At 41.8% G+C, this 14,675-nt stretch overlaps 1 protein-coding gene and 1 long non-coding RNA gene across 2 annotated transcripts in view; one reads left to right on the top strand and one right to left on the bottom strand.

Annotated features, from left to right (window-relative positions):
* Window positions 1–823: 823 nt before the first annotated feature.
* LOC117010559 lies at window positions 824–7,492 on the bottom strand. The gene is made up of 3 exons (XR_004420710.1): window positions 7,263–7,492; window positions 6,256–6,362; window positions 824–4,109 (listed from the first exon to the last, which is right to left on the bottom strand). It is a non-coding gene; the product is annotated as an uncharacterized LOC117010559 (long non-coding RNA).
* Window positions 7,493–8,232: 740 nt separating this feature from the next.
* The window catches only part of BNC2 (basonuclin 2), a 352,999-nt gene continuing 346,556 nt past the window's right edge, over window positions 8,233–14,675 (top strand). Inside the window, exon 1 of the mRNA XM_033086193.1 lies at window positions 8,233–8,300. Coding sequence (XP_032942084.1) covers window positions 8,298–8,300 — 3 coding nt within the window. The 5' untranslated portion in view covers window positions 8,233–8,297. The remainder of the gene's footprint in view (window positions 8,301–14,675) is intronic.

The raw sequence follows: 14,675 nt of genomic DNA, 5'->3' as shown, positions 1-14,675 counted from the left end.
AGGGCTGCCGCCGCCGGGCTCGCCGTCCGCCCCGCTGCCGCTTTCGCTCGCCCCGCGCCGCGCCTCGCGAGCGCCGCGCCCGCCCCGCGGCGCTTTCGCGGCTCGCGGTTCGCGGCTCGCGGCTCGCAGCTCGCGGCTCACGGTTCGCGGCTCGCGGTTCGCGGCTCGCGGTTCGCGGCTCGCGGCTCGCGGTTCGCGGCTCGCGGCTCGCGGCGGCGCTTTCGCGGCTCGCGGTTCGCGGCTCGCGGCTCGCGGCTCGCGGCTCGCGGTTCGCGGCTCGCGGCTCGCGGTTCGCGGCTCGCGGCTCGCGGTTCGCGGCTCGCGGCGGCGCTTTCGCGAGCGCCGCTTTCGCTCGCCCCGCCGGCAGGGCTGCCGCCGCCGCCACCAGGCTCGCCGGCCGCCCCCTCCCGTCTGCACCGCCGCCGCGTTTCCTCGCCCTGGCCGGCACTGCCACGCTGCTGGCCCCGATTATGCTGGGCTTCCCCCGCTGCCAGGCAGCCCCACCCGCCGGCCTTCCTGCTTCTGCCATGCTCCCCTGCGCTGCTAGCCCCAGTTCTCCCGGGCTCCCCCGCCCTGCTGGCTCAGGCTCTGCCGCCCGCCCCCGACACTGCTGGCCCCGCCTCTGCCAGGCTTTCCCACCTCTGCCGGGGCCGGCCGGGCTCCAGCTTGGCTTGGGGCTGCCGCGGGCTCTCACTTCCGTGTTGGCAGCTTTTAGAATTTTGTTAATAGATTAGCCGCCCCGGAATATTAGCCGCACTTCCGGGTTTCCACCAAAATTTTGGTCAAATTGGTGCGGCTTGTATTCGTGAAATTACTGTAACTAAAAGTGGGGTAGCCAATAAACAAAGGAAATTCAGAGTTCTATCTGGATATCAATGTCAATTGCAAACAGTATTTGGCTTATGATCCAGTGGTAGAGGTGCATGGATGAAAAACACTTTAAAAAGGAAACCAGTTACTGGGCACAGAATTTTAATTTCCTATTTTCTCCAGGTTCCTAAGATTTAAAGTAATGCCAATAGCAAAGCCTACACCTTCTTTTTGTAATTGCACCTCACCAACATGAACAAATACAATGTTATTATGTCTATTACATGTCCCCAACAAAGTATTTATAATAAAAACAATGAGACTACCTGGTATTCTAACTTGATCTTGGGATGTGAGGGTTACAATCAAGCTCAAATTCAAACAAGACCTATTAAGTATCTGCAATTAGAGTAGTTGAATCCACTGCTAGAAGAGGTCAAAATCTAAAAGTTGGTCTTCTGTAAGAAGGCAAGGATCAAGCTGTCAGTTCTGCCTTCTTTTCTTTCTTGTGACATGAAGATCAAATAGTATTGCATATCTGAAGCAATTATTAAAAAATAAAAATAAAATGGAATAGAGAAGTTATGATGGATGAGGAAGCTTTATGTCACATTATATAAAGCCTGCTTTAATGCTCTGTACTATATGCAGCTTGGGTTGCCACATCTGTATTAAGCCATCATTTAAGCAAAGTGTGAACAGCAGAAAAATAATTTTTTCTAAAAGTAGAGAAACCACAGCAGTAATCTTTCAAGATTAGACAGGAAAGATTTTGTGATTTGCCTCGCCATATCATATTTGACATTTTTGTTGTTTTCAAGATACTGAGCCACCAATCACTATCAGCTCTGACTGGGGCATTTTATTTGTTAAAACTAATTTATGATATCAAGCTAAGCACAAATACTTGTTTTAAGGTACCAGGATGAAATAAGTAAAATCCCATCAACAACTAGAATTCAAGACAAAAGCAGTTCAACTGGGTAAGAAAAAAAGAGAAACTTTCCCATAGTGCTTACTAGTACCTCTCCAAGGCAATAATTTTTGACTGGTGTAATATAAGGAAAACAAATGGTAAAACACTAAGAGAACTCAAAAACATTGAGATTCACTTGGGAAAAATACTCTCAAGTGTTATATGAGATAAGCTGAAACATATTCCAGAATGCATATAGAACACTACGTGTGGTCTCTGACTAGCAATTACTAAGTTACAGAAAACAATTTTGATGGACAAAGATTGGAAGTGACAACAGAGAAAGAGAGCTCTTAAATGTAAACATATGTATTCTTATTGGAGCAAGGATGATAATAGAACACCAAATATACCCAAAACATTTATTTAACTTTCTTTACTACTATAAGCGAGTTGTTGAAATTTACTACACCATATTCCTTTCGTCTCTAAAGTAGAATACTTGAATAGTTTTGTTGCTTAGCTTATGGTTAAAATCTTCTAGTGTCCCTTACAAAAACTGTTGTAGAACTACAAAGTAACATCTACAGCTATTGCTTTTAATATATATTCTTTCAGCTGAGCTCACACAGTCCTGGAAGCATGTTTGTCTTAAAGAACATCTGCTAATGCTTTGGGGAAAGTTTAGGATAAATCAAACTGTGGTAGCAACCTCCAAAAGAGTGTTAGAAAATATTTGGTATAGAGGATATAGTACAAAAAGAAAAAAAGATGTATATGTTGCATACAACCTTTTTTCATTCCCCAAAACTACCATCATGACTGGAAGTCATGGAAAGGCTTTGAATCACCTTCAATATTTTAGTGCAAGAGGCAAAGGAAACATAATTAGCTATTTTTGTTTCACTTCTTCCATGACAAAAATACTTTTTGACTCAGAACACTACAGTATCAGTATTACTATTTGACATAGTTTCATGAGTTTAATACTGAATTTTGACAGCTGGCTAGCAGGGGTTAGAAAGTTATATGTTCAGAAGTTAAGAAATGTTATCATTACAAGTGTGTGCACAATATTATTTCTACCCTTCGATGTGATGAGTACACAGCATCTGAAATCGTATGATTCTTCCTGCAACATGTGTTGGTATCAAGTACTGAGAAACTATGACATTCTCCAAACAGACTGCCTGTATAATGAATAGAACTTCTTTCCTAATATTCCTGCTAAATTTACTGCTAAAGTTTTAAGGTGTGGAATGAAAAAGACAGAAAAGACAGAACTAGGGTTAAAGTAGTTAAACTTCATCCTGGAGACTTAGATTCTACCCTTACCTATAAGATTCTGTGTGATCCTGTGCAACTGACTTTAAACCAAATGTTTACAGTTGGTCCCTAGTTTTCCACATCTTGTCTCAGCCCCCTGGGGTTCAGAGCAATGTTTAGGTGAACCCCTTCAGAAGCAGCATCCTTGATACTTTGCCAACATAATGTCAAACTTGAAATTCCATCAGGAAATTACAGTTTGCCTAAGAAACCTTTAGACCCCTTTTTATAATAAATGCTCAGATATTCTCTCCTAATCAGATTATTGACAACGAAGTTCCCCCAAATATCATAATGTGATAAACTAACTAGCATAAAACTCAAACAAAAATGCCTATAAAGTGGAAAAAATTTAAAAGAAAAATGGGAAAAGAAGAATTTCTAACAGAAAGTAGGAGCTTATCCCTTTGTAAGTCATGCTATAAACCAGGCCAACTGTTATAAGTAACACTTAGCATAGGAACTTAGTACAAATATTCAGTATGAATATGGATGGTACAGCCATATTCCTAAATAAAATGAATAATCAGATTAGGACTTCATGATGGCATTGGTCCAAAATATTGATGGGTATTTTTGGAATGGATTCTTTGTCCCAGTACAAATTGTGGATTACAGAAAACAGGTTTCATTTTCAGGATAGGGGATAATTTCTCTGTTGGAGATTCTTTCTACCAGTAAACACTTTCTTCATTTACATTTCAATTGTACCATTCTCTAGAAGTGCTCTGTCTTACCTTGCCACCCATCAGAACATGGAAGATTTCAGTTTGGTATCTTGCTATAGTCCCTTTCAGGACTGGCGCCTTATGCCCCACCTCACCTCTGTTTGCTCTGTGGGCAAATCCTCCGGATCACACCTCCAGAGGTGTCCACACAGGTTTGCAAAACAGGCAAGATTCAATTGAAGCATAAATTCCTTCTGTGAGAAGTAGGATCAGGACAGAAGAGAAATACCACACTCTGGAGACATCACAATTTAGATGAATTATGTTCCATTCTTCTCAAGTTGCAGTTACCACTCAGACTCTAATTTGCAATAGCTTGATGCTCCAGTCTGTGAAAAAGAAAAACAACAAACGAACCAACCAAGAAAAACACCAAAAGCAAAAAGCCCAAACCAACCAAAGCCACCCCCAAACCAAAAAACTCCCCAAACCCCCAACAAATACAAAAACCCCTGAATTATTTTACTTTCTAACTTTGCTCACACTAATGAATCTCAGACAAGAAATATTACTAATTCTTTACTTTGGTCATATCTGGTTTTGAAGGAAAATTACAGACTTGCTGTCTATATATCTCTGTTGATAAGGCTGTTAGAGACACTGTTTTCTTCATGAAAAAATATAATTAGACTAAGAAGCAAATAAAAGTTCAGGCTTTGCACTTACTCCTTGAAACCTTGCATATAATATCCAAAAATTAAGGTACATTGAGAAGTCATAAGACAGTCCTGTGACACACCATGAGGTCTGTACACTGTCTTTTGAGATAGAACTGTAAGCAAAGGTATGTTGTCCTTTCCCACAATACCAATGATGTGCGCATTTCAGTCACTGCAGCACTATAAAGAAACAAAAGGTACTGTGCATGTGGATGGTATAGTATTTTAATACAAGCCCTATCTTCTTAGTTTTATCTCAGGATATACTACATAGTAGACAAAAGCTTGAAAGCAAGAACTCAGTGGAAATCTTAAAACACTATTGTATGTGCAACTGAAAATGCGACTTTGAAAGATGCAAAATTTCAGAAAAACTTTGCGCTTGTTCAGTCTGAAGACTAATGATGCTGTGTATTCAAATACCACCAGGTAGTTATTTTGGTACTAATCCTATAAGCAGAAGTGTCTTACTCCACAGTGTTTATCCTGTAACCCCATACTGTCAACTCAAGAATCAGAACTCCCAACAGCCAGCTTGCCTCCAGGCATTTTACCTCCTCATCAGCTTTCAAGAGGCTGTAATATACTGCCAATACAAAAGACATTGGCTTATTGACAGGTGGAAGAAAAAAAAAAATTTAAAATGCTGAATCAAATATCAAGGAAGATGACAAAAGAGTAACTTCATGAAGTTTTATCAGTTTGCATATAAAATTACTGAGAGTCTTTAAAAATAATGTAACTGGAAGCTATTAATGATTGTACTACACCTGGAGGTTCTTTGAAATGACAGATCAGAGATTAGCTAAAAAAAATTTATTGATATAGGGTATTATCAATGTAAACTACTCATTTAGTACATATAGAAATATATTCTTCAGATACCAAGCCTCAGCTTTAAAAAAAAGTTTTCCATAGTAAGGAAATCTGATTTTAAATTTAGTTGAATGGCCATCTTACCTACTCTAATACATTCCTTTCATAAAGCTGTAACCATTTATAACCTTTGATTCACTTCGGGGAAACTCCACAGTGAAGATTAGCCTTGTAACGGGCACAGCATTTATTTATTCTAGCAGGTGACCATGCCTTTTGTGAACCAAGGTTGCAGCACTCTATTTTTAATTTGCATCAGACCGCTTTGACCCCTTTCCTCCGTGTGAGTAGAAGTGGTTGCGAGGCTCTGAAGGCTTTGACCACGAGGGGGCTGTGTGAACACAATTTTTTGGCAACTTCTTGGCCCTTCCCTGGTTCAAAAGGGCAAATCGTACGATAAAATGTAACTTTGAAATAATTAACAAGGTTTTTCTTATTTCTCCCCTTTGACAGAAAACGCACCGAGTCATGGCTTAAATTAGTCCCGCGATTTTTTTTTTAGTTTTTTTTTTTTTTTTTTAGAACGACCATAAATTACTCAAAATCTTCATTGGTCATGGCACTTGTATAAAAAAAAACCGAAATCCTGGTGAGCACAAAGTCCTTTTGAATTGTCGTTTAAAAAAAATGCCATCAAAGATCAAAACTAATCCTGATGAAGTGAGGACACCGCAAACCTGTCCATAAGCTGATACATATTATGTCTAATCAAGGTATAAAACAAATACCCAGAAAACAAGAATTTTCCAGAGAAACAGACATTGAGATATATTATAACGGGTTTTATGAAAAAATAGTTTCGATACTAACACAGATAATTTATCCTTCTCTCTTCTGACAGGTATAGGAAATACATAAGTAACAAAGATGCCAAAATATGGCAACAAGCTTGGGAAGTTGGCAATTCCCGGGGACATGCCGTTCATTACAGCAAGCTTACTGTGAGTTCAGTCCATAGCAGATGCAGGAAAAATCAGGAGTGCAGACGGCTACCTCCCATCTTCTCTCAATTTTTCTCAGCTCCTGCTAGGTCATCTGAGTGTCCAGCTACACCAAAAGGGAGCAAAATGTTCTATCTGTGTTTCACATCGCCTGGAAAGTTCTCCTCACGCTCACTTTTTAACGGTCCGGTCGTGTTTAAACCTCGTGTATAAACCTCGTGTTTACACGGCGCCTGACGAGAGGAGCCGGTTGTGACCGCACTGGTGACCCTCAGCGCCTTCTCAGGCCGGACACGAGGGACAGCCGGGCTGAGCTGCCCGTCCCCGCAGGTGAAGCCCTCAGCCACCTTCCCCCGACCGAGCAGCCCGTGCGACGCGGGTCGGCCCTGCCACCCCCTCGGCGCCGCCGGCGGGGCTCGCGAGGAGACCGGCGCTCCGAACCGGTAAGGGAAGGTTTCAGAGCGGGCAGCGGGGGCTGAGGGCCGGCAGCGTGGTGCCCCGCGCCCTGCCTGCCTGCGCGCGGAGCGGCGCGGGCCCATCCGCCGGCGGCCGCGGGAGGGCGCGGAGCTCGCGCCCCGCCCCGCACCCCCGCGGGAGCGCGCCCGGCCGGCCGCCCTGTGCCTGCGCGCCCAGTGAGGGCCGCGGCGGCTGCGCTTCCACGGCGCCGCCGGGGCAGGGTTTCGCTCGGTTTGGCTCCGTGTCACACACAGATGTGACTCTTGTCTGTTCCCTGCGAACGTACAACCGTGACGGCTCACCTCCTCCCGCCTCCCTTACCCACCACCCCCCTCTCCACAGGAAAAAAAAAAAAAAAAAAAAAAAAATCCCACCCTTTTACAAAATATTTCCTCAGATCCCACACCGAGCAGCAGCCGCCGCCGCCGCAGAGCCCTGGGAGCTGATGGAGCAATGGGTGGGAAGCGGGAAACCGGCACCACGAGCAAAAACTTCGCCTAACTTTTCCCTTCCTTTCTAACGTTCTTCCCTCTTCCCCTCCGGCTCTTACCCCCTCCTCTGGGCTACGCTCCATTTTCCGCCGTCTCTCTGCCCCCTCTCAGCCCTCCCTCAAGCTTTCTTTCGCATTGCCGCCTTCCCTCTCGTTCGCTCCAGCAGCGGCTGGAGCCGATAAGGAAGAGAAGCAGCGGGAGGGACTGCTGCCGCTCGAGGAGCAGCGGGGCGGAGGACGGGAAGGCGAAAGGGGGCAGAGGAGGCTGAGGGGCGGCAGCCCCGCGCGGCGCCGCCGGCCACCCTCGCCACAAAGTTGGCGGCGGTCGCTGGGTGTTTTTGACAGCTGGGCGCAGGCGGCCTCTGCCGCGGCCCCCGCCTGGCACAGAGAATTTGCGGGGGAGGGAGCGGGCAGAAGGACGGGGAAAGAGCAGTCGGAGGTGTGTGTGTGAAAAAATAACTCCTCTGCCTCCCTGCCTGTCGCCCTCACCCGAGAGCGCGGGGTTAGAAGGAAGTAGAGCTGCCCTCTCGGACCCGCTCTCAGCCTCCCCCCGCCGCCTCCCCTTCCCCAGCCAAATATCCCAACAACAACAAACCAACCTGTGGAGGCTCTGACCCGAACCTGGGTCCCTCCTCCCATCACTTCCAGCTCTCCGCTGAAAGCTCTTTCTCTTTCTTTCTTCCTGCTGCTCGGGCTGAACTTTGGGGGCTGAAGTTTTGAAAGAGTCAGAGAAAGAGGGTGCGGGGGGGGGTGGGGTCGAAAGAGACTGTCGCTGCTGCTGCAGCTGCTGGTTTTCTTGAGTTTTGTTTTGGTTTGTCTGTGTGTGTGTGTCGGTCAGGGTTTTTTGTTTGTTTGTTTTTTGTTTGGGGCTTTTTTTTTTTTTTTTTACCGGGGAAAAGTATTTCTTTAAATCTCAATTTTTCGTTCAAATCACCTGGGAGGGGGGAGGGGGAGGGAAGGAAAAAGAGAAGGAGAAGGAGAAGGGGGGAAAGAGAGTGTAGCGCTGAAAGCCCACAGGCAAAAGGAAGGGTGCAGGCACTGCCGCTGAGAGGAGATCGAGAGACAGGGGGTGCACTTGACAACCAGCATGCAGAGATGGTAAGAAGTTTCCAGCAGCCTTTCGTTTTCATTGTAGCCTTTACTTTGGTTTGATTTGATTAATAAATTGTGCAGTAACACAAGCAGCCCTGCTTGCTATCGGTATGTTTCACAACCTTCAAAGAAACAAGTAGTCGGGCAAGGCGAAGTAGGCAGATAATAAATAAATAAATCAGCTCTGTGCTGCGTGGATTGGGGGAAAAAATGTCTAAGAGGTTGTGCTAAACTTTAAGTCAGTTTGAGGGGTTGAAATGGGATGGCCACATGTTTTTTACCGCCTCCTTCCTTGCACTGAAGATGAGGAGCTAGTGTAAAAAAAAGTGCGGATGGAGGGGGAGAGAGTGAAGGTGGACTGGGGTTTAGTCGGACATACGGTGGTCTGATCTATTTTGGCCACCACCTTCTGCTCGGAAATGCGTACGGTTTGCACACAATGTAAAGTAACCTCTGAGAGCGGGAAGGAGCTCTGTGTTCGCGTGTGAAACATCGCCTGCGGCACGGAGACAGGAGTGTAAATCCACCTTCCCTCCGAAACTCTTTTTCTGTTGTGCATGTGCTTGCAGTTTGCACCTCTCCAAACAGCGATTGCTAACAGAAGTTGGAGAGTTATGCTGATGCCCTAACTGTAAAGGGGAAGGTGGAGCCCCTCAAAAACCAACTTTGAACAAGATTTTGCTGCTTATTTCATGTCCTGTGTACACGCACGTCTCCTTTACAGTAGGGGTTTTGCAAAACAGGGTTTGGCTTTTAATTTAAAAATTAAAGTCCGTTTGTCTGGCTTGTGATGTGAGGTCCGGTTAGACAGCTGTGAAAGACAAGCTCATTTAAGCTGTGACTACACTTAACATGTAGAATGATAACTGTTCACGTTAACACATGGATCGACCTCAGCTGGTGATGAACGGTGATCATCCCATATTCAGTGAAGTAGTATGTTTCTAGTCGCTGCTGGACTACTCTGCTTTCAGTCAGCTTTTGTCACCCCACTCCAGGGATGTTATAGACCTGTCTTGTATGCCTTGAGTATACACATACGTATGTACATGCACCTACACAAGTATGTGTATATACATCTGTATCTTTATTTACTTATATGTGTGTATGTTTCTATATGGGTACATGTATGTATGTGTATACAGTACTCAAACTATAGATCGAGAATGTCTGTGTGAATGGAGTTTATGATGGAGGGTTTGTGTTTTTCCCTTCTCTCCCTAACATGACATGTCTTGTTTCAGTGATCAAAGCCACAATTGGAGTGTAGGAGATGCAACTGTCAAATGTAGACAACAAGGAAAAAAAAAAAAAAAAAAAAGGCAGGGAGAAAAAGCAGCATGGGCCCAGGACTGTGGTTACAGTAACACTGACAGAAATTAAAGTGGTTTTGAAAGCAGCATGCGATTTATGATGGTTCCCATTTACCCTAGAGTCAAGCTGTTGTAAAATTGATGCACAAAAGACATCATGTAGTAATCTGGTGTACCCAGGATTAAAGTGGCAACAAGCATCTTTTTTGCGTGTCTGACGGTTAAAATGGTTCGAAGCTATTTTTTAAAGTATGAAATCAAGGCAGAATATTACTTATTTCTTTTCTTAATCTGTATGTTAGCTGTACATAGTAGTTGCTGAAATTTTCTTTAGTGAAAGTGGGTTTATATTTCTCACTCCATTTTTCCCTCTGTATTATAACCCATCTCCATAGGCAGATTATAAAATAGGTAGCATTTTTGTCATAGATTACAAATGTTCACAGTTTAATTACTGAGTTCATTTCAGATAGTAATATTTAATAAACCTGATCAGCATACATGCACAAGAGCACCCAGTTCCTGCAAAAAGTATGTGGAACTTTCCTTGCCCTTCAAAAGGGCAGGATTTTTAAATCTGAGATTTAATGGGGCATATGTGCTGTCTGATATACTGTAGTTTCATTTTAAACTGTCTAGTATTAATGAGCTTACTAGCTCTATGTATATTCTGCTTTAAAATCTTAAAGCACATGAATTTTAAAACTTGTTAAAAATTTCAAATGACTCATCTTTACCTGGTCCATGTGTAGAAAAGTCTTAGTGCAAATAACAAACTATTTGTTATGAGCAAATTTTGAAACTGCTTTTAAGACTTGGGATTGTGAAAGTGTTTCTTAAGCACACATTTTGCACACGTAATAGAAAAACACTGCCTTGGTACACTGTTTTGTAAAAAATACAACAGTGTGACATTTTAGAGGAAAAAACTTTTAGGAGAGGATCTATGCCTTAATTGCATTACATTTTTATTTTTGAGGCATTTGAGAAAGATGAGTATGCAATTGCAGTAAACAAAAAACAGACAAAAGCAGAGATGGCTATTGCTGTATTAAAATGTAAATGTTACAGTTTGAATTTTCTAATGAGTTTTTGAGTTCAGTGCTTTACATAACATTTTGTCCTAATCTTGCTTGCTGTCAGAGATGTTTCATGGTTGTGCAATTGCTGCAGTCAAGAATGCCAATTTGCATTCCAGGAGTGTCATTTGATTACTTTTATCTACACAGCTCGAAGACCAGCCCAGACCTCTCATTTCATCTTGCCATGTCACGAGTCAGCGCTGTGTCCTCTTTTCAAAAATCTGCCTGATTTAGACAAGAAAGAAAAGTACTTTCATGTTGCAGCCGCAGTCCCCTGCTAACTTGTCAGCAGCAGGATATGATTCACTTGGGCCCAGAAGAATGGTGCAGAGATGAGGGTTAGGCGGTTCAATAAGCCTATGGACAGGTAGTGTGTGACATCCCAAGAGAGCTTAAGTTAATGAAGAACAGGTCTGCTTAGTTCTTCATACTATGACCTGGTGCTGTCCCCACAGTTTTCTCATTTGATCTTTCCCAGCAAATTGATCTTTTCTAGTACTTTTTTGCCTTCCAAGTTAGTCCTTGTGGGACTGAAATTAGCAGAGCAACTTAAGTTGGATAATACAGCTGTTCAGAAAGGAAGAAATTGGACACTAGCACATAGAGGGGGGAGGGGAAAGTAAGCTATTCTTTCTGTTGTTACTGAGAATTCCTTTTTTTAAAAAATACTACAGTTTTATTTTCAAAAACTTCACAATTACCATATTACTTTGGAACTCTGCTTTCTCGTTTGATAAAGTTTGTACCGATGGTCCATTGCACATTGCATTAAATGTGTATCATTTAAATAAAACAAGCATGCTTGCAGCATAGACTGCAGGTTTGCTTTGGTGTTTGTCAGTTGAACTTGCTTGTTAGAAATGATTTGCTAGTCTGTAATGAGGCTTTTACAGTTGTTGTAAGACATTTTAAATATCAATTGCACATGCCAACTACATTATTTATAGCCTGTTAAATAACTGTAATTCTGTAGTATCCAATACTGAAATGCAGTGAAGATTAAACAATAAAAGCCATTACAAATGGTATGTGTAAATATTATGGTAGGTGAAAGTATAGTCAGCAAATTACCACTGGCATTGCTGGTTTTCTGGAAAATCAGCATATGCCAAAAAATTGATTTTAACTAATATTTTGTACTTAAAATATGGGATATAAATGGGGCTATAGTATTCTCTGTCAGGTTTCTTTATATGATTTTTGCACTTGGTAATTCAAAGGTGGCATGGAGGTGTGTTTGTGTGTATGTGTTTCAATACATACATGGCTAGGTTGTCAAACAACGTAAGATTTCAAACCAGAATTTGGTAAATGAAGTGTAAGTTCAGAATGATTGAGAGAGTCTTTAGTATGCTGCACAAGAGTAAGCAGTATTTAACTTTCTGTATTTCACAGCAGATGTTCTCACATATAATCCACATCCTTTCAAGTTGTAGAATTAAAACCACTGCTGAATGGAAACAAGAACATGTATTATGTAAGGGAAATACTGCTCTCACTCTCTTTCTCAGTATTGCTTTTGAAAATGGAAAGGAACTATAAAGGATCATTGGGGAGTTAAGCTCATCTGGAGAGCTAGAGGGAGCTTCTGGATTTTATTAGATATGCCATAGGTAAGAAAAAGGGCAAAAAATATTCTGAATAAGGGAGGGCTGATTACTACCTTTTTTCAGAGCCAAAGAGCTAGAAATTAGACTTTGAGGTGGCTTTATTCTGTGTTATGTGTCTGTGTATGTCAGTAGGATTTGTGGCTGACTACAGATCTTGTGAATTTCAAACAAAGCAGAAATGACCAACAGCAAAGCAATTACATTAAAACAAGTCCAAGTAAAACATTGGATTTTGTACAAAAACCAAATTTATTTTTCTTTCGTCTCAGAGATGGGCGTTTCTGGCAGTGTCCCTTTCCCTTTTGCACTTTGGACACTGTCACTAGAATGTGAAGTCTTTTCATCGCTGAATGTTGTTTAATGAGAGTCCTGACTCTCAGTCTGCAGGTTTGCACAGGACTTTTTATTTAGTGATTTAATTTAATTTAATGTCTATTAGTATGTGTTAGGAAAAATTGTACATGTCTGGAAATACAAAAGGTTCCTCATAAAATACAAAACAAATAGAGTATTTCTGTCCTTTTGGAAATATGTATCACTTCCTAATCTAGCCAGGAATTCGCACTTAATTTAGCAGAATAGCATTTACATGGCTTAATAAAAAGCATCTGTCTAAACCTTATATTCTGTGTCAGTTTCATCCCACCTAAATTCTGACATTTTTTCTAAAAATGCATTGATCATAATTGCTGCTTGTATTTATATGGCAGCTTTTATAAGTATTACTTTGGACAAACTTATTTACCTTTTCAGTAAATTATATAATTCAGTGAGATAAAGTACCAGATTTGTCTCCTTTATCTCTCACACAGTAGCTCTCATTATGTGCTGTGCTAGTAAAACCCTTCATTTGTTGATTATTAGAATCTTAGCACACTCAGGAGTTCTGCTGTAATTTAATGACGTTGTTCAAAGAGGTTCTTTCATTTAGAATCTTCCCATAATACTCTCACCACATATTATAAATATTAATATTTTATACTCCAGATAGATATGTAAATACTTTTTTTTTATTCCAGGTAAATCAAGGATTTTGAGAGAGAATTCTTTTCATCTGCAGCACCAATTTCAGTACTTTTCTCTTGAAATATTTTATGTAAAAAGAACTCACACAAATTCAGGTAACGATCAGATTTGCTTCTGATTTGTTACTTTAGAGAGTTCTTTCTGTTTCTTTAAATATTTTTAATGTCCTACTATGTACGTAAATCACATTTTTGTAGAAAACTATAAAAAGATAGAGAAGTTTTAAAACCACACTGGGCATTGCAATTATTTTTTCATTATGAAAACCAGAATGTTCATAATGTTGATTTGGAAGTCACGAGCCAAGTGAAATCAAAATGCCATAAGCTAACCACTGAAGTTTTTAAGTCACCATGGTCTGGTGCACTGCCTGGAAGTTCAGCTATGTTTTTGCAGAGCATTGCAATGGGTTAGGTCTACTGTTCTGTTGCATGTAAAACTGTAGAAGCTAGGCCTGTTAGAAAATCTTTAGCTATGGGAAGTTTTAAAGGGTATGCAAAGCATATTATTAAGTGTTATCAGCTGTAAATGAAGCTGAGTGTATGTACAACACCCGTCATGCTGTCAGCTGGAATCACACTGAATTAGTGTTACAACTTTATTATATTTGTCAAATATCTATTAATTGGAACTTTTGATTTGTGCTCTTAGTCAGTGCTCTTTACTGTTGAATACAAAGATGTAACAGCAAACATTTTCCCCTTTTTGTGACCTGACATTTGCCAAAGTGCCCCATGCTGAAATTTCTTTTCAGTATCTTTTTTTTTTCCTTCCGAAGCCAGACATGTACCCAGACACAAAAGCCTCTGTGTATAGCAAGCTGTTTTAAATATTGTGACTCGACGATGTGCTGTCCTTTCTCGGCTTGGGCCAAGGATCTCTGCTCAGTGTCTGTGGATTACCAAGCCCCTTCTTTATTGTACCTCTTGTCAGCTATTCCTATTCATTTAACCTTTCATTAGTGTCTGTGCAGCTTCACTGTCTGGAAAGGCAAGGAGAAACCTAAAGGCCTACTGTCACAGTTATTAGATTTCTCGGTTACATCCCAGCAACCATAAAGGAGTAAGAGTCAACACTATTGTCATGCATGCTGCTATCCTGGGGTGCAACTCTTCTGTGCATGTCAAGGACATGTGCCACATGTTGATAATGCATCCCGGAGATAAATGCACAACATGGGGGATAAACCAAGGCTGGCACTAATGAGCTTTGTAGGAGTTATTGCAAAGACAAACAGTTGTGAAGGAATTTCTCTTAAAACGATAAAGAGATGGATTTGCACTAAATGTTGCCAAGGCTTGCTTGCAAGGTACTTGTCAATCATGCGAGTTTCATTTAAGTGCCATTTGC

Source organism: Catharus ustulatus, chromosome Z (assembly GCF_009819885.2).
Source record: "Catharus ustulatus isolate bCatUst1 chromosome Z, bCatUst1.pri.v2, whole genome shotgun sequence".
In the NCBI taxonomy this organism is placed as follows: Eukaryota; Metazoa; Chordata; class Aves; order Passeriformes; family Turdidae; genus Catharus; species Catharus ustulatus.
The sequence above is the reverse complement of the archived record's forward strand: the minus strand, read 5'-3'. Positions and strand labels throughout refer to the sequence as shown.